Source organism: Apiospora phragmitis, assembly GCF_038363925.1.
Source record: "Apiospora phragmitis strain CBS 135458 chromosome Unknown utg000010l:1.0-9815664.0:1.0-9183399.0, whole genome shotgun sequence".
In the NCBI taxonomy this organism is placed as follows: Eukaryota; Fungi; Ascomycota; class Sordariomycetes; order Amphisphaeriales; family Apiosporaceae; genus Apiospora; species Apiospora phragmitis.
The window spans coordinates 1,522,581-1,547,910 of record NW_027117409.1 but is presented as its reverse complement, the minus strand read 5'-3'; the positions used below and the strand labels follow the sequence as shown (position 1 = coordinate 1,547,910).

The 25,330-nt window shown below is 52.3% G+C and overlaps 6 protein-coding genes across 6 annotated transcripts; 1 reads left to right on the top strand and 5 right to left on the bottom strand.

The window, feature by feature from the left end:
- Window positions 1–1,461: 1,461 nt before the first annotated feature.
- PG994_010253 (uncharacterized protein) lies at window positions 1,462–4,454 on the bottom strand (the record flags this gene model as incomplete). The annotated part of the gene is made up of 11 exons (XM_066861662.1): window positions 1,462–1,639; window positions 2,241–2,442; window positions 2,528–2,666; window positions 2,734–3,012; window positions 3,106–3,247; window positions 3,549–3,604; window positions 3,657–3,761; window positions 3,815–3,890; window positions 3,943–3,968; window positions 4,035–4,110; window positions 4,183–4,454. The coding sequence occupies 11 exons, from the start codon at window positions 4,452–4,454 to the stop codon at window positions 1,462–1,464; spliced, it is 1,551 nt and encodes a 516-aa protein (XP_066710772.1).
- A 3,500-nt stretch (window positions 4,455–7,954) lies between these two features.
- PG994_010252 (cmp deaminase) lies at window positions 7,955–8,686 on the bottom strand (the record flags this gene model as incomplete). Its single annotated transcript, XM_066861661.1, has 2 exons — window positions 7,955–8,182; window positions 8,366–8,686. 2 exons carry the CDS (start codon window positions 8,684–8,686, stop codon window positions 7,955–7,957), a joined length of 549 nt encoding a protein of 182 aa, XP_066710771.1.
- A 585-nt stretch (window positions 8,687–9,271) lies between these two features.
- Window positions 9,272–10,447, bottom strand: PG994_010251 (mRNA capping enzyme- catalytic domain-containing protein; the record flags this gene model as incomplete). The annotated part of the gene is made up of 1 exon (XM_066861660.1): window positions 9,272–10,447. One exon carries the CDS (start codon window positions 10,445–10,447, stop codon window positions 9,272–9,274), a length of 1,176 nt encoding a protein of 391 aa, XP_066710770.1.
- A 715-nt stretch (window positions 10,448–11,162) lies between these two features.
- Window positions 11,163–12,763, bottom strand: PG994_010250 (uncharacterized protein; the record flags this gene model as incomplete). Its single annotated transcript, XM_066861659.1, has 3 exons — window positions 11,163–12,182; window positions 12,256–12,333; window positions 12,449–12,763. 3 exons carry the CDS (start codon window positions 12,761–12,763, stop codon window positions 11,163–11,165), a joined length of 1,413 nt encoding a protein of 470 aa, XP_066710769.1.
- Window positions 12,764–15,718: 2,955 nt separating this feature from the next.
- Window positions 15,719–16,915, bottom strand: PG994_010249 (Alpha/Beta hydrolase protein; the record flags this gene model as incomplete). Its single annotated transcript, XM_066861658.1, has 1 exon — window positions 15,719–16,915. The coding sequence occupies one exon, from the start codon at window positions 16,913–16,915 to the stop codon at window positions 15,719–15,721; it is 1,197 nt and encodes a 398-aa protein (XP_066710768.1).
- Window positions 16,916–20,341: 3,426 nt separating this feature from the next.
- Window positions 20,342–25,104, top strand: PG994_010248 (Sister chromatid cohesion protein pds5; the record flags this gene model as incomplete). Its single annotated transcript, XM_066861657.1, has 3 exons — window positions 20,342–20,680; window positions 20,816–22,612; window positions 22,633–25,104. 3 exons carry the CDS (start codon window positions 20,342–20,344, stop codon window positions 25,102–25,104), a joined length of 4,608 nt encoding a protein of 1,535 aa, XP_066710767.1.
- Between the last annotated feature and the right edge of the window lie 226 nt (window positions 25,105–25,330).

Sequence of the window (25,330 nt, the reverse complement as noted above, 5' to 3'; positions counted from 1 at the left end):
CCAACCCGAACCGCTGGTTAGGGATCTGAATTACATCTGTTAGCCGTTGAGCTTACCTAACCCATGCTGCTGAGCCAGTTCCTACTTGTTTAGGTAGGTAGGGCTCAGCACCTGTAATAATGCGCTGCTGATAATAACATGGCACCAGCAGCAAAGTGCTCCTCCATCACGAGTCGCCGCCTCATTTATCAAGCCTCTTGCTATTTAGTGTTCCTTGTCTCGATCGAACCTCAGAGTCGGCGATCGAGACTGGGTTGACACCAGTATTCTAAGTATAAGGTCCAGGATTTCATAAAATCGTCGTTCTTCATTCTCATTTCTTCGCGCCCGTTACCCTCTTGGGCTAATTCCGCGAAGGCTTCACACCAAGTTAAAAGAAGACCACATTGACCCTAATATCTATATCTTTCTACGAATCAACAATGAAATTGTATTTTGCACCTTTACTATATCATTTCTCTGGCATTATTCTGTCCTGGTCTACATGCGAACATTTCACCAAGCGGCGAGCGTGGTGGTTGTGTGTAGAAAGAAAGGACCACCCCAATGAGTCTACCTGATATACTCGGTGCGTATGGCTTACTATTTTTGAGTAAGACAGCATATTCGATGCAAAGCAACACGCATTGCAACCGAGCCCATGGCCATGGTTGGCGCCATTGTATATGATCGGCCGTGGCCGTTCGTACCATCAATACATCCAGATAGCCGTGGCGACTCCGAGAAGTGGTGATGCAGGGAGACCTTTCACGGCGCAAACAACACGGCCCGAGACCATGTTCTGATACAATCGAGATGCAGTAAATAGGTAAGTCAACACTGCAAGATGCATGGATAGGGCGGGCCAGATGCTGTTCAGCTTCCCTACCTGCACCTATATATAATAACCAAGCAATTCAGGGGGTAGGTCTGCTGATCTGTTTGTCTCAAACAGCGGTGGTGCCCGGTGACAGATGCACGTCATCATGCGGGCGCGGATCAGGTACGATACAGATCGAATTGGTTGGCTATTGCGGCTGCCGAAGGGGGCTCTCTCCCTTGAAACATGCGTTCGCCTTTGTTCTTTCGGCGTAGGCGGGCTCCCGTTTGCTCTCTGCCTCATCCCTAACGGTGGTGCGCCATCAGTTAGTCGGTTGTACAGGACCCAGCCGCAACCAAGGAAACTTGTTTGCTGTGTAATTCATGGTGGCCTTGCCGTCATCGGGATGGTATCGTGTCACTTTGGGGGAGGGAGAGAGGGAAGAGGCTTTTCGAAGATTCTGTACCTATACTATGGCCTTGATCTTCTTCTCTCTCTCCTGCATTCACTGACCGAGAGTCTGAGTGACTGATTACTTCAAACTCTCCTAACAATTCGAAAACTCATTCAACAACTAAAGCTCCTACGGAGGTTTGCACTTCCCCGGCCTGAAATATCACACATGTCAGCAGCATGCCAGATCACTCGTTATCTCTGCAGATTCACTTCCCACATGTGCAACGATGCCAGCAGACCTCGGCAGAGCCCGTCCCGCCTTCGTCAAACCAGCTAGACTCGGTGGCGATACCAGCGGCAACATATACCCCTTCGACGACTACCGAGAGAGTGTTGTTTATCTTCTGCATGGTCTGTTTCAGGATGACCGAGACGATGTCGAAGCTGGCCGTCGTTTATGTCATGTTGTCGATTGGTGCCGAGAAATCTTCGACTCGTCCGCCGGCGAGACTACATATGCGAATCATAGGGTCGAGCAGACCGGACATATCTATAGCCTGGCACAAAAACGACAAATGACCTGGGCATACAGTCTACTACTCACGGGCAAACGTTGTGGGATCATGAGCATAGTATCCATCGAAGATAGGGGTTTCTCAAACGACAGAGTCAACTCTTATACGAGGAACTATCAGCATCTATGGTGGTCTTAATATGGGGGTTATCCAATCTTGTTCCCATGGAAAGGATATGTAATCCTGCGCTGGCGCTGTTGTTTCCCATCCAAAACCCAAGATCATACAAATGTCGGTACGCAAGCATTAGAGAATGACATATGAGCGAGGAGGAATGGTATACCCGGAGCATTGCCTTGTGGATGGTCGATACTTTCAAGATGTACCGATAATATATGGGAAATTCTTTTACTATTTACTAGTCAAGCGTTTTTTCGGTCTCTATGAGCTCGAGATCTCGGCTTCATGATTACAGTCCCAACCCCTACACAATTGCCGAATCACCCGTCACCCAACGCACTGCCACCTACACCTTGAATCTAAATCCGTGGTGAGCACCCTCGCCGGGCAACGCATTAATGGCGCCTTCAACAAAGATTCCCTGCTCTAGTTTCCTGTTCAGCCGCACGAGCATGAACCGCAGCACCGTCGCGGCCACGATAGCCATGAACGAGGTGGCGCAGTTGACCGACATGGCAATGACGTAGCCCGGAGCCGCACTCTTCGGGTACACTAGAAGGGCGAAGTAAGTAAGTATCCAGCTTCCATACCGGGAGGGGAAAAAAGAAGGAAAATCAGAGCAGGTTATGGCACTTACTGTAGGAGGCGTAGATGGAAGAGCTGTTCGAGACGGCATTGATGAAAGCCAACGCAGCGGCCCTCTTGGCCGGCGGCCTGGGTAATGTGTTGCTGATCCACGCCAAAGCGACAACGAAAGCGCTATACACGCTAGGAACCTGTGCGGTAACACGACAATTAGCATACACAACAGAGGAGGTAGCTCTCATCGAACGATAAACTTACCATCAGCATCATGGACAGGTACCGCGGGCCGAGCGAGGTGGTCGTGGCGGCGATGATGTTGGCCGCCATATTGACGACGAGGGGCACGGCGATGTGCCAGTACCGCTCCCCCGTGCGGTCCGCGTGCCAGGCGTTGATCATGGAGGCGATGACTGTGAGGACGTAGGGCGGGGCCGTCAGCAGGAGCGACACCACGTTGTTGTAGCCCAGGGTGGACACGACCGTCGGGAAGAAGTTGGTGACGGAGCCACTCGCGACGATGCCGAACAGGAGTACGAGCTATATAACAACCCCACCAACGGTAAGTAAAACAAGCACTAAAGTCACTTTCATCCTCTCTCTCTCTCCCCTCTCTGGTGAGTAAGTACGTACCAGAACATAAGTCTTAACGTCCGCGAACGCCTGCTTGGCGCCGCGCCAGAACGTCTGCTGCCCGCTGTCGACCCAGTCGTCCTCGCCGATGTCCTCCTCGAGCCGCCAGACGGCGAGGGCCTCTCTCTCCTCGCTCAACCAGCTCGTCGTGCGCGGGAAGTTGGGCAGCAGCGGGAACGCGAGGAACGCGATGAAGATGGTGGCCGCGCCCTCGATGATGAACAGCCAGCGCCACGCGCTCAGGCCCCGGGCCCCGTCCATGTTGCCCGTGATGCCGGCCGAGATCAGGCCTGAGAAGGCGCCCGAGATGAGGGCGCCGGAGTAGAGGAAGGCGGTGCGGAGGCCTGGGGAGGTGGGAGCGGGTCAGCCGCATTCGTCTCGGTGAAAAGGGGGACAGTATATAAGGGGGAGGAAGCGTTGGGTTATCTGATCAGGTCACTTACCTAACTCCTTTCTGGTGTACCAACAACTCAGGTAGTAAAGACATCCTGGCTACAGGCTGTTAGTCTGTCGAGCCCCAGTTTCCTGTTACAACTGATATTGTGTCTTACAAAGTAAGCAGCCTCAACAAAACCGAGGAAGAAACGGATTGCCAGTAAGCCGCCAAAATTCTTGGCCTCGGCAGTGAGAGTCGAGATGACACCCCAAACGATCATCTAAACATGCGTTAGTGTTGCCCGCAGTGGTTGATATCTTCTCGTTTACTTACACAAATTGGCAGATACAGCGCGGGCTTGCCGATCTTGTTAAGAAGCAAGTTGGACGGAATCTGCATCAGGAGATAACTACCATATAATGAACACCGATGACCTTCCAAGAGAACTTATGAACACTTACCCGACGAAGAGAATGCTGACAGTGGTCTTGAGGGTGAATATGTAATTAGCGAACCAACTCTGCCGCCTCCAGAGAATGTCCCGTTAACCTACCTGGAATTGTGTCGAGTCTTCGGGCATGTTCAGGTCTTTTTCGATATGGGCAAGCTTCGCGGCCGCGATGTTGTTCCTATGATATCATCATAACTATCTTAGCCCTCTCTTCTCCCAGGAGAATTGGGGTTCAATGGGCGCGACTCACCGGTCAATGTAGTTCATGATATACATCAAGACTATCATGGGCAACAGGCGCCAGTCGATCTTCCTGACCAAATGTTTCTCCAGGTCTGCGCGCTGCTCCGCCGACATCATCGCGATGATGGCCGGCGGCTGTAGCAATCGCCTCTGCGCGGCCTCCAGGCTTATCTTCTTAGCACCCATCGTTCCCTCGGCTGGCGTCTTGTGGTCGCCATGGTACTCGTTGGACGAGGTATGCTCGACCTCGATCTTCTGGTCTGCCGGATCCGACGACATGGTGGGGAGGCAGCAATTGATTCCAAGATATATATAAGCTTGCACTCTGGCACTGAGAAGATCGACGAGAAGAAATTGAAAGAAGAGAGACCAGCAAGCTGTCTATTTGATGCGCAATGTGAGCAGCAGTAGGCACGATGAAAGACTTTCACTACCCTCTTCTCCTCGACTTGCGATAAAATTCCGAAGGATTCGTTCTTCGCCGCTGTGCAGGAGCGCGTCCTTATCTACCTACCTACATGGCACGCTCGTTCCATATGCGATGTGACATTATTGACTGCCATCCCGGTTGCAGCTGCAGCGATGCCGCAGGTTGGCGGATGCGATACCATGCCGTGACATAGTGTATCGCATAGGCAGGTCCGAACCCCCGTGGTTGTGAGCTACATAGGTATACGTAATGAATAGGCGGACAAATACGTACCGATAGGAAGCCTCCCCCCCCCCCTCCCCTAAACTAAACCATTGGCTCCGGATAATACTGTACGACATTGGGAAGTCTGAAACCCACCCAGCAGGAAGAAGCCAATTACCCTAGCACTCTAGTCCGAGAGTGGCTTTCTTCCCGCATTCCCATTTGCGGGGGACTATCTGGGGGGGGTATGCGGGGACGGCTCCTCTTGGCTGTTGTATAATGTCGCTATTGAACAGGGGGGTCGGGGAATGACGATCCTTCGAAAATTGTCACCAAAACACTGTTCTCGGTCCTACTTCTTTGGCCCTCGCCAGCTTGTTTCCGATCAAAGTAGCTGCAAGAGGAACCATTGGGGTATAGTTTATGTTGGAAGGTGTAACGGCACGTACGCACGCAGGGTTGCAATATACAGTACATGTACACATAGCAGTACGATGACGATAACCAATTTTAGGCGAGTCTCCCGGCCGGCAACGAACACTCCAACCAGCCTGTATCCACATGCCTGTGAGCAAGAGCAGCAACATAAAGTCTCTCTCGCCTTGATTCTCGGAAGGTATACTGGGGATACAGAGCTGGAAGACGGTAGGTAGAGTTAAGCTCTTCTGTGGCAATGATTGGCGCTCTTAGTGAGTGAAAATGTGACTATTTCTGGTAGGACTATTCACCCCGCGATTCTGACTCGCGACAATGCCGTTGCCGCCCTCTTAACTTGAGCTGCCTCGGGGTGGTGGATGCCAATACCGCCTCAGGTGATCGATACTAGTACAAGTACATTTCTTCGAAGCCGGACTTTGTTGCCGGTTTCTTGCAACTAGCATACATATAGATGGGTTCATGAGCCTGCCGAATTCCCGGTTCTCTACCCGCCGACCCCCTGAGGCGGCACGATACCGGTCCGACGTTAGATTCATTTGTCAATATGGTGATACACAGGCAATGTCAAGTTCACTGGGCCGGTTCTGGAGTTGTTAGATAGGCTTGACGGCATGGCAGGTTAAACCAAACCAAGTTAGGGCTCTAACAGTATGGGATGACACTATTTCCAGGAGAGATAGATCTATCTGCGACGGCCGCCCGTGCGCATCGCGATCGTATACACCTCAGTCTTGACACATTGACCTTTGCCAGGAAAATGTCACGAGAAGGAGTGAGCATCTACAACTCTCATCGTAACGAACTCTTATCCCCGTGGCTGACAATGAGCTTGTCATGTTTCTGGCCTGTTCCTCGTATATTAGGCACGTCAATGTCGAGACTGAAGGTCTCTCCCCCGACTGGTAAAGCCATCGCTCGAGCATGGGGGATCTCGGGCGGCGAGGCCATGAGGCAATTTTCAGTGTAACCGACGAATCTATCTTCATGACTACTGATCAAAGGCATGGCTTTCTTCTTGGTGTGTGGTCACGCTACCACCGGCTCGGGGCAAACTCCGTGATACTCCATCATACGCAAGTGCTGGGGCTCTACTATTCACCATAATATTATGGGCCGTGCCGCATAACGCGCAAAAACAATTTATAGGGACAATCATTTCATTTCAGATCTGGTTGCCTAAGAGCATCGCCTGGCCTCATGGCCCAGCAGTCCCTTGATAGACACATTGCTCCGTATGAATGTACCCTCGAATACCATAACGATTGGCGGACCAAACCTCAACGCCGTACCTTGATTGCTAACGAGGAAATCATCAGCTCGCTAAGCCATTTCCTTTCATAACCCATCGTCTCATCTGCGTTTGCCCGACCAGTTCCGTAGCCTCGTAGTCGCCTGCTGTCCTTTAAAATCCCTGTCTCAATAGCCTGGAGCGTCCGTGAGCCTGAAATCCTCGATGGTGTTGAACTGGGTCAAGTCTTCGAGTATACGCTCTACTGCCCAGGACGTCTCCGGGACATAGATCATCTGATTGAGGCGGTGGTTGTATGACGGACAGCGAGTGCAGATTCTCCTAGGCGATCGCGCACAAACCGATAGCCAAGCGTCTCTGGTGTTTACGCCTGGCCGGGCATGCGTCCTCAATCGATATATCTTGTCTGCTGCGGTGTACCGTGATACATATTTCCACCAGGCGAAGATTCTGACCCTTCCGAGACTGTCTCATGAGCGAGATGACGTGACCGGTCCAGCAAAACGGGTTCGGTGCCTCGGGAATGCAGTTGACCATGGCCCCATCGCCATTGGCACCCCGAAGTCCAGGCCCAGGAATCGTAACCCAGAACTCGTCTTGTGCCGGGTTCATGTACACATATCCGCTATCCCCCCCCCAGTTGATTGTTGTCCCACAACGGGGCTTTCATGCAGAAGGGCCCGTCTCAATCACTACAAGACAGATAGAAGCACAGGTCTGGATGCTGGTGGTTAAGTGAAGGCAACTCTCTACTTCGCCGGTCTATACTTCGCCGACTTAGTGAAAATGCCATAACATTCAACCTCACGTTATAGTAGGACATGGCAGCCTTCCGGCTATCTGTGCTGATGCTGAGGAAAGGTGACACCAAGTACCTATACCCTGGGCAATGATAATTATCATATCTGGTGAGCAATTCGATTCGGCGGCGACTGCTCGCTTCCTCAATGGCATATCCCCACTGTAATACTCGTGGCAATTAATTTTCGGCAGAGAATGGCTTCATACAGCTCCAATCCTGGACGGAATAACCAAGTGGCTATGGGCTTACTCACAATATCTAGGCGCAGCTCTAGAGGGAGCTTCGCAAAATTGGTGAACGTCGACATCGCGTCAGAGCTAGCCGAAGGCAAGATCTTGGCAGGTGAAGAGTTTTGTTGGATTGCGACAATCCCCAAGAAGAGAGGAGTCGATGATGTTTGACAACGGAAGAAGTTAAGTAGACTGTTTTTGCATTGGGCCATTATATAATGGGCCTGATCTGATGCCTAAATGGGCCAGATGCGCTTGGCCAACAGTCTCAAAACCGACAGGGTAACGGACGGGAGAAGCCTGTGAACATCAAAGGTATCAAGTTGAACGGCCAGGGCGCCAATAGCTACATATCCAATCTGTGTACTGAATTGACCAAGTAGCCAGCTCGCCCTAAAGCATTGCAAAGCAAACGCCCACCAGTTTCTAGCCTGAAGTATTCCTTGTCGTGCTCCAGTACTTGTCGCTCTCCTCCACCACGATCTTTCCCTCCGCCTCCAGCGGCCCAATCACTTCGATATCCTTCTGCGGACACCCCTTCAAGACATCTCTTGTGTGCCAGTCCATCGTGAAATTCTCTTTGTTTCCAGGCCCTGTCAACTCATACAACTGATCATTACTGCCAGCGAAAACTATCCGACCAATATGCGCCCACTATCGGGTTTCCGTTATCAGCACTGTATCTTTCCCATATCATATGCCCAAGGCTGACGTGCTCCTTTGCCCCTCACCCGGGCCTGGGCGGCAAACACCCCCAGAGAACGCAAGAGGAGAAGGAGGAGGATAGCTCACATAGATAGTCGCCGTACACATCCCGCAAGGCTCCCAAGTGCTCACCAACGTGCAGCGCCACAAAAACGCCTTGTCGTAGTGGCAGTACGCGAGCCGCGCCAGCGAGCTCTCGGCGTGGTTGACCTGGTCGACGGACTGGTGCGAGAGCAGCACGGTCTCGTTGTCGGGCGCCAGGAGGACGGCGGCGAACGGCCGCTTGCCGAACGTCACGGCGCGGCGTTGGACCGCCAGGGCCGCCTCGACGCCCGCGGCGAGCTGAGGAGGCGTCAGCGGGGTCCGCGCCGGGAACAGGGAGGGGAGGAGCAGGGAGACGGCTGAGCTTCCTTCGCCGCCGCCACCGTTGCCCCTATCTTCGCCGAAAGACATGTTGTTGTTGTTAGGCATGGGGTAACATGAGGCACAAATCACCTTCAGTCGTCCATGTTGATGCGTTCATTCATGTATGATGGAGGCGGACAAAGACGTTTATATTCGGGACCACTTTTTCTAGTATTTGGAGATAACGGACCTTCCTGTCGAGTCGCTGTGTTAGTCGGAGACTGCCGAGCCTATCCCAGAGATATACCAATAGAAAATCACATGAAATAAAACAAGTGCACACTTGATGACATCAGAGGGGTTATAACTGTACGATACGAGCAGCAGAGCTGGCATCACTGCTGATGCTCAACAATGCGACTTAGATACTTACTTAGCCTGGCTGATTTGGCATGCAATAATGCTTACGATAGCATCTGTATGTATTTACAAATCACAAGTCTGTCACAGGGAATCATGGCTGCAAGTCTTGTTATGAGAAATTTCATAGCTTGGGATTGCCATAGCAGTCGCTGCTGCTTGCTCCGTAAAAGCATAAATCAAGTACGTGCCTGTCCTGGATATCATTGTCCCTGCCGAAAACGCCATGCCCTGTCTCAATTAGGTAATGTTACAAACAAGCCTGCCGCCCCCCTATGCTCGGCGCAATTGGGCCTGCTGCCGCTCCTTCCAGGCGTCTCGGATGCCCTTGGCAGCGGCCAGGAGCTCCTCCTTCGTGACGCCGTCCTCAATGCTCTCCAAGACCGACCGAATGACCGAGATGTGGTTGCCATTCGGCTTATCGTCCCGGAAGCGGTAGAACCGCCAGCGCTTCTGCTCATCCATGTATGCCTCGACGATGCGTTCGTCGAGCGGGTCGTTCAGGGCCTTGAGCTCCTCCCATTCCTCCTCCGTCATATACATCTCGCCGAAGGGTCGGTACGCGTCGGGGCCGTTACCGCCGTGGTAGGCGAGGATCTGGATCTGGGGCAACTCGTGGTACAGCTTGTAGGGCTCGTTCCAGCCGTTAGCGCGGTCCTCGTCATCGGGCTGGTTGAGGGGCCAGTCGAGCTTCCAGCGGAAGTCTACCGTGTTCTCGTCGGCGGCCTTCCACTTGAGGATGTGCGGGTCGGTGCCGGGCTTGTACTCGCTGCCCAGGCAGGTGAAGATCAGACCGTCGTTGCCGTGCTTCAGGTTCTTGATGACCTGGCGGAACATCATCTCGATGCCGTAGGCGACCTGCATCTCTTTCATGCCCAAGAAGAACGATTGGTACTGCTTCTCTTCGGGGTATTTCTTGTAGAGCGCCTTGTAGGGATTATAGATCCATTCCTTAAAATAGCCCAGTCGCTTCGGCAGCTCCCGCGACATCAGATTCTGTCCGTCCAGCGCGAGGCAATCGAAGACCAGATATGTCGGCTCCTTTCTGCCATCGCCGACGTCGTCCATGACTAGCTCGCCGTCGAGGATGGTGCCCTGGTGGAAGGTGTCGGCGCCCTTCGTGGTCGGGATGTGGGTGCTGCCGCTGGTCACGTACCAGTAGTCGTTGCGTCGGTCGATCATGAAGTGGGCCTCGCTGCCGGTGGAGGGGTCGACGGTGAGGTAAAGGAGGTATCTTATACCATCTGACTTCTCGCAGACGTAGTAGTCCTTCGAGCGTAGCTCCTTGAGGTGGTGGCGCGCGAAACTGACGGGCTGCGCGCCGGGAAAGTCCCAGCGCTCCCTGCCCAGAAGGCGCTGGACATCTTGGCGTAGTATGCTGGCCTCTTCGTTGGGCAGCTTAATGCCAGGAACATCGATGGACTGCAGAGGTCCGTTGTCGGCGGCCATGGTGAGAGTTGCAGGTAATGAAGGAGGCTTCACCAGTCAGCTAGATAATTTTTGATTGATGGAGAGGATGAAGGGTGGATCTGGGTTCTGGAGCAATAATCGCCGAATGCAAGAGAGCTCAGCAGAGATGCACCTACTTATAGTGGGGGCGTAGCTGGAAGTATTCAATGGGCGACATTGAATGCTGGCCAATCCAGTGTATTCACTAACCTGAACGTTTATTACTATTGGACGAATTCAATGTGCTCAATGTTCTTTCTATTCAGAATTATTAGTGGAGAAACCTTTTGGTATAACTGGTGGCTATGGGATAACTGGCTGTTGACAGAATAGCTGACGGTTATGTAGTTACTGCAGATGGTTTGTGTGTTGTAACTGCAGTGCTTCTAAGTCGTAGCTCATCTGGAGCAGTGAACCTGTGGAGTGTGAGAGTTCTTATACCAATGCCAGGGGATATGAATGACTGACACAGCGTTGGCAGATTGCTTACCTCTCTCTACCTACCTGTAGTCATACATCAAACTCCTGGTATATCCTAGGACGCTTGCACAGGCAAACAGCTTGCGTCCCCAAACCAACCCCCTTTGTGTGAGTGTGGTCTTGGAACAAAGGTTTGTAATCAACAAAATAAAATATGTATGAATGGGGGTATATGACCGCTAAGTAATCTCTTAAGACAAATGAATGAAATAACACAGGCTTGTGCTGTAGTCTTCTAATGTTCGTTCTCCAGTCCAGTCACAAATCGTTTATCATAACCCTTAACCGGCTTGGCCTCCCCTTCTTCCATCAAAGACGGGCTTGCGGTCGAGTACCGCACATCGAATTCGTGTGTCGTGAAAATCCTCATCTCCATAGACCCTCCTGTTCTTGCTGCTTCCCCACCTGAGTCGTCATGTTTAGGGTTGAGGATCTCCTCGACCGACTCGGAATATTTGTGTTTTTGTGTTGACAATGACGTCTTGCCCGTTGCCTCGTCCTCGTCCCGTCCCGTTTTGATCGTGGTTCCGTGGCCGTAGGACCGGCCACTGCCCGACTTCGCGTAGCCTCTATCAATGATGTTATTGTAGCTGCCATTGTTATGGCGCTCGCCGGAGCGCTCCGAGCGCTCCGAGCGCTCACGTCCGCCTACGCGGGTGACGGCGTCACGCCAGGCTCCGGCCAGCCACGCGTCGAGGATAGGGAGGTTGATGGTGATGATGCCGATGCAGACGTCGAGCGAGGTCCAGATGAGGAGTTCGGCGTAGTCCCAGGTGAGATCTCCCGTCAAGTCGGCGCGGATGAGGCGCATAAGTCCGCAAAGGACGGCAATGAGGCCACTGGCCCAGATGATGAAGAGTCGCGTCTTCTTGGCTCGGTCCATGCGCACACGCCACAGGATAATGACCGGGGACGCCAGCAGCATCACCCCTTGCACCACGTGTGTAATGTTGAAGAACGGGCCCTGGATCTCCCCGAGGTAGCACACGGGGGGTTCCGCCAGCCGGCCGCTGTACAGCCGGTCCCATTGGGACTGGAAGGGCGAGCAGGAGAGAACGTCCCAAAAGACGGCCAGGCCGATGTAGACGACGAGGGTGAAGATGAAGAAGTCGCAGAACCAGCGCCAAAATCTCGAGATGTGGTGCGCGAGGCGGCGTATAAATAGGGCGAGCGACAATTTGACGAAGCCGACGGTCAAGTAGAACATCCACTTGTCAATGGTCCCGTAGTACACGAATGCATTGTAATCTTCATACTGCCCCCAAAGTCGTCAGTCCGAAGAACCATATCCATATATGTTTTACTGTTGCCCATCAAATTCAACGTACCGTGGCGTCCCATATGTGCTTCCCACCGCCCCTGAGCACCATTTGTAGTTGGCATATGGTATAAGTCAAGCCGAAAGCCTAGTAGGTAGGGAAGGAATGAAGTTAGCTCTATTATATCCAGAAAAGCAAAAACAACGGACACAAAATACAGCACATCTCGGATCGCAGACGTGACTTGATTATGTTAACTTACAGCAGCAGCAATGGTTGCCCAATCGTCCGCCCCGAACCGCAGCTGCGTCATCGACACCCGAAGAGCCAACCTCGACACCGTAGCCACGGTGATGGCGACGATAATAATGATGAGGCCGGCGATGATGCCGGGCTGCTTCGAGCTATATTCATAGCCGGGATAGGGCGACTGGGCGGCCCGTATATAGCCCTCGGCGGGATCTACGTTGTCGAGGCGAGCGGCGCGGAGGAATCCCCTCACGATATAATAGTCTCGTTCAGTGTTGGGCGGTTGGCCCACAAAGGCTGAAGGGCCATGTTGGAAGACCATTGACATGGTGGTTGCTGTGACCGTCGGCCGGCACCGAAACCCAAAACTCTAATACCGTTCTTGTACGTTATGTGAACAGTGGTAGCTATTTCCTTTTCGGGGGATGTCGCCATCGATCCTCCACGTGGAGGACGGACCGCAGATCACTATAACAATATCGTGGTGATCTATCGCCATCCAACTTCCAATCTGGTTGGGTTGGGCCGTGGAGTAAAAGAGAGACAAAGCAAGCAGCCCGTTAGAATGAAAGTAATGAATGGCATAGGACTCCAAGCCCGGTAGAACCAGGGGTCTGCCATTTGGGGCAGCGCTGGCGGCCGATCCTCTTGATATAATAAAAATGGACAAACATCTCTCGCAAGCTTGGCCGGTAGTGTGCACTGCAAGCGCGCTCTTCATTACCGAAGAGCACTAGGCATGGCAGTGCCTGGATAGCTGACTCGACCAATCTGAGACGGGCGGCCACGATGTCTCGGAGAGATATCTGGAGCAGAAACTGGAGCACGACAAGCGGACAGAGTGCAGCTCGTCAGGCTATGCCATGCACGTCGCTGCAGGTACATGCGTCCATCTCCCATCTCAGCTGCTCTGGGACCACCCTCCTGGTTTTAACGTGGGATTCGGAGGATTGCCCTACAAGGTATGGGACAGCTTCGAGTGCTAGGTTAGCTGCTAGTTACTGGCGACTTTGGCCCTCCTGCAAGGTACATACGAAGCTGGGAGGTCCTACCACGACTATACCTCGTCTGGGATAGACGAGCTGACGAGCTGGCAGGCTCGCTTGAGCCGTGATTGGGTGGAGAAGGGTATGCCAAGGATGCCCTCGTGGGGTTTTGTATGCTCAGGGAAGAACCCTGCTCAGATCTTAGGTGGCATTTGTTCTGGAACAACCAGAAAAATACTTGATCGAGCCTTGCCAACAGGTGCCACAACATCATCCCGCCCGGTGATTCGTTCGGTCCAGCACGCGATAATAACATGGTTAGGTATGGTTCGCATGACATTGTGGCCCTTTCCTTCTTTCCATTCATCTAGCGGCAGCGAAGGCGCCAAGGTTCGACCTCGCTCCTGCTGTGCCAATTTTAAAGTTCATATTATTCAAGTGCCGTGGCTGAAAATTGGATTCACTTTTTTTTCGTTTTTGAGCTGGCGGACACGCTGCCGCACGCCAACCGGCAGTTCGTTTTCGAGACATAATAATCCGTTGTCCCGTCTTCGACAAATGTTATGCAGGAGATGGTGTGCAGAGAGACAAGAAGAAGTACCAGGTTGTCGGGTCCTGTCGTGTCGTCCGTTCTTCTGATAGGGCCAGATGGGTTGTTGCGTCTGAAGATCACTGCCCATTTGGCAGTTTCATCCCGCTGTAAAAGGTCGGATACGGGACGAGTCAACCTAAAGTACATACATACAGGTAGCATCGAGAGATAAACCCATGTCGTATATGCATTCTCAAACTTGTCGATTTGCGGCAGCCCGAGAGACAGCATGAACTCCTCCAGAGATCCCGATTCCCGACCCGCCAGTGACACAGTGTCACCTCATCTATGAAACTCTCGGCCAGGGTTTGTTTGGGAAAAAGGGCTGGAAGCTGTGATTCACTGGTTCTGTTATTTTACTCTAGACATTCAATCATCCTTCCAAGGCCGGGTGTGCCACGTGCCACACACCTACAAGTAAAAATATCCTCTGAGTGGGAACCGGCTGGTGGAAGGCGCTTATGCCCGTTAGCGTATCGGTGTAATCTCTTTTTTGGTCCGGGTATATCCCACGATGCCCTCGCAAGTTTTCTCACCTCAACGATCGGACGAGACCCATTAGGTAATATTATCCCCAGAACTTGATGGGGCATCGCTATAGCAGAGACGCTTATGTAGGATTTGTAAATTTGACCGAAGACATCTCAAGTGAATCTTGAATCCTTCTTCTCCTTTGACCCATTACCCAACTCGCTCTGCCGATGCTCTGCTGATGCGAATTGCGGGTCTGGATCGAATGAAACCACCCTGGATGGAGTATCTGACCAGAAACGGTAAATAATACGAAAGGACCAGTGGCACGTATTACGACTACTTCAAGCTTCGTTTATCCTGAGTGCTACTGCTATCTATTGTAGACAACTGAAGGGGGGACTCCCACGTTGAAAAATAGGGCTTCTCTTGTTTCTTTCTTTCTGGGGACGAGATCCAATTGTCGATATGTCCAAAGTTCTGTCTTAATATCTATCCTTTGATGATGAAGGGATAAATCGATTCCGAGGGATACACTATGAGACTAGATTAGCTCATGGCGCCATCTGTACGAAAGGCGGTGTAACCCGCGCACCAGACCGGTCGCTTAAAGTTAGTCTCATAGGTAGGCTTGAGAAGTTTCTATGGACGCCAGTAGTGATGCGTAGTTTGTAGGTGGTATGTGGTATTGGAAGTGGTAGTGATACACACTACGCCTTACGACGCGCGCAGACTTGACTGTTGAACTCTATATGCACATGCAAACATTGCAGTCGTCATGGCCATACGGTTGTGTGGCCATATGGCATATGCAGGAGCACGTGGGAACCAGGCACATGCTTTGGTAATGCATTCCCGAACTCAGTCTGGGCGCGGTTAGGACCGCGCTGCTACGGGCGGGCTGTTATGGTTCGACTGCTTTGTCTTAGCCGGGCCCGGCCTCGTGGCGGGAAGAGCATCTTCTTGCCTTGTCTGACTGGGTGTTTACTGCAAGTATGACGAATCTGCGCATAATGACTCTCGGGACTATTCTGGTGTTTCCGGCGCAAAACGGACATACACTACTTACTACCTTGGTAAGTCGGAAAAGACAGTGCCGAGATGTAGTTCAGTTCTTAGAGTGTTTCATAAAAGCGAATCTTATTATATAGTACTTGTAGTATACGTATGTCTATTAAGTTATAGGGCCCATATGCACAAGGAATTAGTGTCGATTGGCTATTCTAGCTCAGACCTACAGCTTCCTCTTCTTCGCGTCTTGCTTCTTGATCCACCCCTCAACAACCGCGGCAATGTCCATGTTGTTCTTCTCCAGGTGCCCGAAGTGGCCGTTGCCGTGGACACCAACATCGGCGAGCTTGATCCAGTCCGGGTTGCCACCGGCCTGTTTCAGAAACTCAATCACGCAGTGGTCGTACGTCGCGTGGACGCTGGCCTCGCCCGTCGTGCAGAGGTACGGCACGCTGGCGATCTTAGGCAGCTTGCGCGCGGGCTCGGCCTGCAGGTGGCAGCTGCGCAGCGCCAGCGTGTCCTCGCCGACCACCTCGACCTTGAGCTCAGACGGGTCAGACACGGGCGGCTCGTAGTTCAGGGGCGTGTTGGCGAGGCCCCAGGGGCGCGCCGCCGAGCCCGAGTCCAGCGTCGTGCCGTAGTTCCAGAACGGCTGCGTCGAGTGTTCCAGGTTGATGTTGCCGGCCACCAGCTCTGGGCAGTCGTTCGAGACAAGGATTGGGTACTGAGCGCCCGAGGAGTGCGAGACGAGGTACGACGCGCCGATCATGGACAGCATGCTGCAGATCGAGGCGCGCATCGCGTTCTCGCCTGCCACCAGGCTCGTGGTATAGGGGACGGTGGCGTGGGCGAAGGCCTCGAAGATGGGATCGCCGAGTTGTCCACTGCCTGGCCACTGGGTGTGCAGCGCCGCTTGCGGGTAGGTGGCCGCGAGCTCTGGCGCGGTGAAGCCTCCTTGGACGACCTCCACCGTGGTGCCGTTGGCCAGAGCGAAGTCGGTGGTATCTTGCTGCGCCGAACGCCCTGTGGCGATCTGGTCCACGAGATAGACCATGTACCCCTTCTCGAGGAAGTATGAGGTGAACCCCTTTCGGTTGTCGGGGGTGTTGAGCCAGGTCACCGCCGAGTTGGCGCCTCCGTGGAAGAAGACAAGCGGGTGAGGCTGCCTGACACCACAGCTCGGGGTTAGCTTCTCGACGTAGACCTGGTCGGCGAGGATGTTGCCGCCGCCGCTGGGGACTGGGCGGCCGCCGACGTAGAAGACGTCACGAAAGTACTTGGCTTCCGAGGACTGGCACTTGGGGCTGATGGCGTTGACCCCAGTACAGTCTACAGACGCATCTGCTGCTGCTGGTGGCACTACATGCGCACTAACAGCGCTCGCAAGGCTGAGAGCAGAGACTACCGTGGGATACCGCATTATGTCGTTGATTTGATGAGCACCGCTTCGAAGGGCAGAATCCCTGGCTTAGAGCTCGATCGGTTCAAAGGAGCGACGAAGAGTTGGGCAGTTATTTGCTTGACCAAGATGAAAGAGAGGAAGACGGAAATATCCACCTCTATGAATTCTCCAGCCGCCACCACATGCGGCGGTGAGGATCTCTAGATCTTATTATCGCAGAGGGACCGGGCCTGCCTACTTGCTACACCGTGAAGCAATTTGGGCATTCTCGTGTGTAGGTAGGGATTTATGGCCTCGCATGGTGGACAACCTGCCAGGATGAGCTGTTCGCCCATCGGCAGATTGTCCGCAACAGGTCCTAGTCTGTAGGCATGCTGATGGGTCCATACTCCGTCCGTACTAGGTGCGCAAATTAGCATCTAGAGCATACTTAGCACATGCATACCGCGCTGCCTGCGTTCAGCTCGGAAACCATGGTGTAGACCACATTGACCAGTTTGAGGCTCAGTAAGACGGGATGAGAACATTGGTTTCACTGCCCTGATGGCGTAGTAGTAGGGCCCTTCCAGAAGTATTCCCTCCCGGCCGTCTGAGGGAGCTTTGTTGGTGTTGTTTAAATAAAAGGCGTTATGCTGACATGGACCCCTGAAATTTTGACTCGATACAGGCCGATGCGGGGCAGCCGTTAGTGGAACCATCTCATCTACGGACGATGGATCCAGTGATGATAGTACGATTCTGCCTCACACGCCAGCCTTCAGTTGTGCTGACAGAAAATGACTAACAAAAGAAGGAATAAATAATCATCCTTGCCTGGTATGCTGCTTTTTCAGATGAGTTTCCGATATTCTGAGCCCACCAGATGTGTAACATGAATTCTGTACTTGTAGATGCCCTGCTGACCGTAGTCATTGGCGAGGGCGGCTAGTTCCGGTTGACAAGGTCTATATCAGGGCACGAAATTGCTGTAAGGCCCGGCAAGCAAGCATATCGCGGTTCTTCCCGAGCGACTCTGATTACATACCTAACATCTATCAGTCACGAGAGGTATGAATTGTAATCATTACTCAGTTACGGTGGTTTAGTACAGGAGTCTGTCAACAAGTAGGCCAGTTACCTGAATGAGGCAACCTTTGTTAGCAAATTCCTTAAACCTATTGACACGGGGGATTATTTCCAATAAGTGCAAGTTAGATATCAGTACATTGTTATAGAAAGCTTATCCTAGTACATACCAGTAACGGGCACCAGTTCCATGGCCCAGTTTGATTTCGACCTTATACATATCGATAGATGAACACTCTGAGTATTGTATTCTCACTTCAACAGACCTGGGTAAGTCATAACAGTCTCCTAAGAGCACCTGCGAGACGTTGGGGGTGAATTCTTTGTGCCAAGTAGGCCCCTTTGCAGGCTAAAGCCGTCCAGTAGGAGGGTCTGAGATTGCCTTACAGTAGCAAATGTTTTGATTCAGTTTCCCGGGGACTTTGATATTTCTCCGGGTTTGACTTCGGGTGGCTTGGTGGTATTCTTACTGAGGTCAGGTCTTTGACTCGTAGTCGCCATGCTTCGGAGAACTCGGTATACTGCCATATCTCTGAACTGTTAGAAGTCGAAGTCACATAGTCTTTAGGTGCTAGAAATAGTTGATAGGCTTGGGCGAATCGCAACGACGAGCAGGCGTGAAGTCCACACCAAGCACGGAAATGAGCAAGTATGTTTGGCTATAGCCACTTGCACTTGGACGCGGTTGCTGGTCATGAGAATAACTATCAAGGCCTTCTTTGTTGGCAGTGTCCTAGATCACAACGCCCCAGTGCATTGCCTTAGGTCATGAATGGTGATTTATTCGCCCTTGCTTCTGCTTGACCAGGTACTCCCGCAGGCGCTGATTCATAAGGAGTAGGGACTGGAAGGATTATAAGGCAGAGGGATGGCTCTTTGGGCAATGCCATGCTGATGTATATAATCTTTTAGGGGTGCTGCGGTGACAACACGACAGCTGCTATGGACACAATCAAACAACATCTGTTTTTTTTTCTTCTCTGCGCAAACAACTTTTTGAGAAGTCAAGCGGTCATAGTCATTTGGAGAACTTATGTGCTCCAGATGGACACCGAAGATAGATGTTGTCTAGTAACAAAGCCTGCTTCTCCATACTGCGCGAGTCTGTCTTACCTGGCAAAATATCGGGAAACTGTAATACTAACATAGCAGATAACAACTGTCCAGGTAGAAATGGATTGATACTGTCTCTTGGTTGAATACTTTCACCATGTGGTAAGCGAAAAGATCTCGAATGGTTTTTCTGTAGCAGGTCGGAGGTGTGAGTTACCAGTGGACGGGTTTGCCAAGATTTGGCCAGGGTCAGTTGCAAGACGCGTCGACAAAGTTATCGGAGCCCTCAGAATCAAGCCGAGACGGTTTTTTTTGTGAGCAACCCCGAAATGTCCGAATATATTCTTAGGAAAGCTCCTTTATCCTAATGTTAAGGAGATGCCCAGTGGTCTCATTGATCCAGCAATAGAGAGTAAGTGCAAGTGGGCATTTACATGTTAGCTGTGATGTTGGTGGTGCTGCGTGCCTGCCAAGACTCTCCAGTATTGTTGAACACATAAAGAACCTCCTGTGCAATGTGTACCAAAACAATGCGACTCAATGCATGCATTTCAAGTTGTATGTGGAAGAACTCTGGTTTCCTGGTGCACACGCCGTTGATGATGCGGCAACGAGGGTGCGTGAGTGAATAATTAAAATAAATGCATGGCTCACTCAGTCTTGGTTTACTCGTGACATGAAGCTCTCACTAACACAACCCGAGCTGAACAATGAAGCTACATGCATGTAAGAATACACCGTAGTGGCATAGCTGTTCGAAGCTTGGGCCATATTCCCCTTGCCGTTGACGTTTCCAATGATCAAGGGGGAGCTAGAGCTGGCCGAGACTAAGTTGATCGCGTAAAGAAAGTCGTCCTGCCCCCAACTCAGACCTCCAGGCTATCGGACCAACTACGCGTGGACCAATGATCCCGTCCCAATCGACCCGAGACACCAGTTGAAAGTCGCGTAGTACGCTCTTACCATCTCGTCAAATCATCACCCAACGCCTGATGCGCCGCTGGCTCTAGACTCCTTTTCCCATTGGTATTGCCAATCCAAACCGTCCCAGCCACTTCCAAGCATCTTGTATTCACTTTCGCAAGTATTTGTGCAAAGAAATTGATACATGCACAACCTTTCTCTGCATGCTTTGATCCAGCAACACCGACCTGCAGGCGGCTAAGTTGTCGGAGCTGTCACGTCCCGCCTCGGTTTTTCCTCCCGACACCTCCCCGCGCACCAACCAAGAACCCAGCTCCTCTACCATCACCACGCTAGAGAATCACGTCAATCATTCACCACGCGACTCAGTCGCTCTTACCCACGAGCAAGCCTACCAACACCATGGCGCGTACGAGGGACCAGGAGCCTGAAGAGGACGAGCAGATGGAGGATGAAGAACTGGTCGACTTGCAGTTCAACGAGACGTTAACATGGAGGGCGGGCAAGCCCATCGCTACGAGCGAGCTCTTGCGCCGACTCGAAAAACTGTCTAAGGAATTGGTCGATATGGAGCAGGACACAGTGAACAAGGAATCTCTCCACGATGTTTCGAAGCAGCTTGCGTCGCACAACTTGTTGGCGCATAAAGAGGCAGGCGTCAAAGCGTACACCGCATCTTGCCTGGTCGATGTTCTGAAGCTATGCGCTCCAGACGCGCCATTCACACCATCGCAGCTGAAGGTTTGTTTGGCCCTTCACTTTCGCGCTGCATTGGCCTCGTGATCTCTAACGCTGGATAACTCTAGGAAATCTTTACCCTTTTTATCAAGGTCGTCCTCCCCCGCGCTATGGGACCCAACACACGCCTACAACAAGCAACACAAATATGTTCTTATGTCTTTGGCCGATGTCAAGAGCATTCTACTTGTTAACGACTTGCCGAATTCCGAAGACCTCTTACTCTTCCTCTTCTCGTCGGTTTTTGATGGCATATCTGGAGCTGCAAAGTCTACCTCGGGCGAGCAAGTTGCGAAAGATGTCGAGTATCATATGACCGAGATCCTCGTAACCTTGGTCGATGAAGGCCCAGTACTGCCGCCGACCGTATTGGATGTGATAATGGCACAGTTCTTGCGGGCGGCTCCTCCAGGAGGTGCTAAAAACAAGTCCGAGCTGAACGGAAACCAGACAACCCTTTTACCGAAACAGGAACCTGAGGCTTATGTTATGGCAAAAACCATCTGCAATTCTTGCCAGGATAAAATGGCGCGATACGTGAGCCAGTACTTCGGCGACGTCATCTTGGATGCGACTACTGGCAAGGCGGTTACCAATGGTAACGACGATGAGGGCGGATCAGAAGACGATGAGCCTGCAGGTCCCTCTGAGGCCGACTTCAGAGAGTTACGAAAGGCACATCTACTTCTCCGGGAGCTGTGGCGTGCAGCCCCTACCGTGCTCCAGAATGTGGTGCCACAGATCGATCATGAATTGTCTGCTGATAACATCCAGCTTCGTTTGTTAGCTACAGAAACACTCGGAGACATGATTTCTGGAATCGGCGCTGCTGGCCCGCCTCCCGCGCCCGCGCTGGATCCAGCGGCGTATCCGCCGCTAGGACTGGACGACGATGGTCCAGAACATCCTGAACTCAGCATTCTGAACACGCCCATATCACCTTTATCCTTCACGCAGACTCATCCTGGGGCCTTTCACAACTTCACCGGTCGACGGAATGATAAGTCGCCACTAATCCGCGCCGCCTGGACTACTGCAGTAGGCTACATCGTCTCGACATCGGCTGGTGGCATTGGTCTAAGCCGGGAAGACGAATCTACATTCCTTAATGGCTTACGCGACCGATTGAATGACAATGATGAAAAGGTCAGGTTGGCTGCTGTTAGGTCCATTGAAGTGTTTAACTTCAGAGACATCGTAATGAAGCTGGGATCGAGTGGTGGTGTTGACAAGCCTGAATCCTTGCTCTCGACCCTCGCCGATCGATGCCGTGACAAACGACCAGCGATTCGAGTTGAGGCCATGGCCTTGATTGGCAAGCTCTGGGCTGTTGCTACTGGCGAGCTCATGGCTGGGAACGAGATAGCTAATGTTCTCTCGAGCGTGCCGACTTATGTTCTCAATGCATTCTATGCCAATGACCCGGAACTCAACCTGTTGCTAGAACGGGTCATATTCGACTGTCTTGTTCCACTGTCCTACCCGCCAGCCAAGGGCAAAGGCTCCAAAGCCAATGGCAACTCTCAGTCGCAAACACACTCCCAGTCGGCAGATCAATCCTATGACCCCGATAAGATACGAGCCGAACGGATCCTGCTTCTTGTAAAATGCATGGATGACAAGGCGCGCCGGGCCTTCTTCGCGATCCAGACGCGACAGCCTCAGTTCGCACTGGTCCTCGAAAACTACGTTCGTCAATGTGAGGCGTGGAACGGTGGTACCCCCAAACGGAATGCAGAGATGACGAAACAGAATCTCAAGAAGACGATACATTACATCTGCTCCTTCTTCCCAGATCAACCCAAGGTGGAGACCGACCTGTACAACTTCGCCAGTCTGAACGATCGTCGAAACTATCAGCTAATCAAGTTTGTTGTAAGCCTTGAAAGCGACTTCAAGACGATGTACCGAGCTATCAAGGAGTTCAACAAGAGGGTACAAGGCTCTCTACTAAGCCACAAATTCTGGACACCATGGTCCCTCTGCTCTACCGCTCTGCCTACATCATGTTCAATAAGAGTCATCTTTCGGCTTTCATTGAATGCTCGAAGAATGATAAGAACGGTCTAGGCCCTGCAGCCCAGCAAATCACGAATACGATTTCACAGCATCTCCCGGATCTCTTCAAGACACATATTGGGGAGCTGTGCAAAGATTTAATCGAGTCAGCTCCGACAGCGACCAAAGAAAACGATGTCAGTGTGGTCGAAACCTTGAAGGCATGCTCCTCGTATTCGCGCAAGTATCCCGAAAACCTGCCCGAAGACAGAAAGTTTACCCAGGCGTTGACAAACTACGCTCTCTATGGCCAGCCTGCGAAAGCTGCCAAGTATGCTGTTAACATCCTGATGGCGCGGAAGGATGATAAGAGTATGGTGCCTGCTACGGACCTACTTGGTCGAATCACAAAGGACTGGGGTCCAGGGAAGCCTCACTTCCTTAATAAGCTGGCTGCAGTAAGCCAGCTGGAACTGCTTGCGCCGAGGGTTGCTGCGGATGCCAATGACCAGATCATGGATATGATACTTCAGAACGTCCTACAGAAAGTGCGAACAGAGGCAAAAGAGTCCGACCCTGACTGGGTGAGCGATGACGATATGAATGAGGAATGCCAAGAGAAGTGTTATGCGGTCAAGATCCTCGTCAACCGGCTTCGCGGCATCCAAGAACCCAGCGAGGCGAAAGAGATCACCCTTAAAACATTCAAGCTTCTCCGTACATTGGCCCAAAGAGACGGGGACCTTTGCAAGACCACAGACACACCTGCGTATCACAGATCGCGACTTCGATTACTTGCTGGGCAATCGTTCCTCAAACTCTGTACCGCAAAGCAGTTCGAGGAACTCTTCTCCCATGCTGAGTTCAATAGGCTGTCGATCCTCACACAGGACCAGTGCGCGGAAGTGCGCCGTGGGTTTGTCACTAAGCTCCAGAAATACCTCGTCAATGGCAAGTTGAAGCCGCGGTTCTACACCATGATCTTCTTAACTGCTTTCGAGCCTGTTACCGAGTTCCGACAGCAAATCGAGACTTGGATCCGCTCTCGAGCACGTCATTTCCGGGACAACAAACAGACTATTTTGGAGGCTACAATGGGCAGGCTTGTCTCCCTCCTGGCCCACCATCCAGACTTCAATGTTGATGCAGACGACCTCAAGGATCATGCTAGGTACTTGGTCTACTACGTGAGTAATGTGGCCACGGAGCAAAATTTTGGCATGATCTTCAAGTATGCCGAGCGTGTGAAACAAACACGGGATGGTATCAATGCTGCCGAAAGTGAGAAACTCTACGTAGTCAGTGACCTGGCAACGGCAGTTTTGAGAAAGTGGCAGGAGCGCAGGAACTGGAGCTTTCAAGCCTTCGCCGGCAAGGTTGGACTTCCAGTGGGATTGTATGCCGCCCTGCCCGACCATGATACTGCTCAGAAAATCGCCGAGAAACAATATCTACCCGAAGGCACTGACGAGCGTTTGGATGAACTATTGCGATCTCTAGACAAGAAGAAGGTACGCTCACAATTACCTCCTCATAACCCTTTCCTACAATTTGTTCTCAGAGTTGACATCATCGGCCCACAGAAGCGCAAAGGCATCGATGACCGTGGCGACGGTAACCAGTCCTCCGCCAAGAAGACAAAACTCACCCAGTCAAGGACCCCCAAATCAAAGTCCACCAAATCAGCAAGGACCTCTACATCGAAGAGGTCAGCAGCCAAAGCCAAATCGTCGGGTCGGTCGAGGAAGGCCGCCTCCTCTTCATCCCCTGGGCCTGAGTCGGGCGAGCGCCGCCGCAGTGGCCGTAGCAAGGCTAACTCGTCATACATCGAACGCGACTCGGACCAAGACGACGATGACATGCTTGAGGGTGTCGCCAAATGGGAATACTACGACGAAACGGGTGACAAGGTTGGAGGAGACGATGACGATAGTGAGGCAGAGGCCTCTTTAACCGAGGTCGAGGAAGAAGAATCAGAGCCGGAGCCGGAACCGATGGAACAAGACGGCGACGATGCTCGAGCTGAAGCTGACTCGAAGGCCCCTGGCAAAGACCCGGCGGATGATAGTGATCTGAGTGAGCCGCCCGCAGAAGACGCTGAAGAGGAGGAACAAGCTGAGGCAGAGATAGAGGCAGAGGAAGAGGAGGAGGCAGAGGTAGAAGCAGCGGCAGCGGAAGAGGAGGTGGAAGAAGAGGAAGAAGTGCCTCAACCTCGAGCCAGTTCACGGAAGGGGAGGAGTGCTGCTTCGGCAAAGTCGAAGACCCCACCAGCCAAGCCAGCTAAGCCAGCACCCAAAGCAACCAAAGCAACTGCTGCTAAGGGGAAGAACGCCGCTGCCAGCAAGGCCAAGCCCCAGCCCCAGCCCCAGCCTGTCGCCTCTGGCCGTGCCACACGAAGCCGGAGGGCTGCAGCCGATGATACGGAATAGTGTAGTCAAGTGTGATGAGTTCTGGCCGGACTAATCCCAGCCACGCTTGCTCTCATCTACGGTTTCATAGGCAGCGGATCTGATGAGAATGACGATTTTAATTTTTGGAAGTGGGCAGTATTGATTTTTGGGCAAAACATACCTCTCAAGGGTGTGAATCTGCATCAGTCTACACAGAATGGTTACCTCCACGGCCTTTCCTGTCCAGGCTGAACAACAGCAGGTG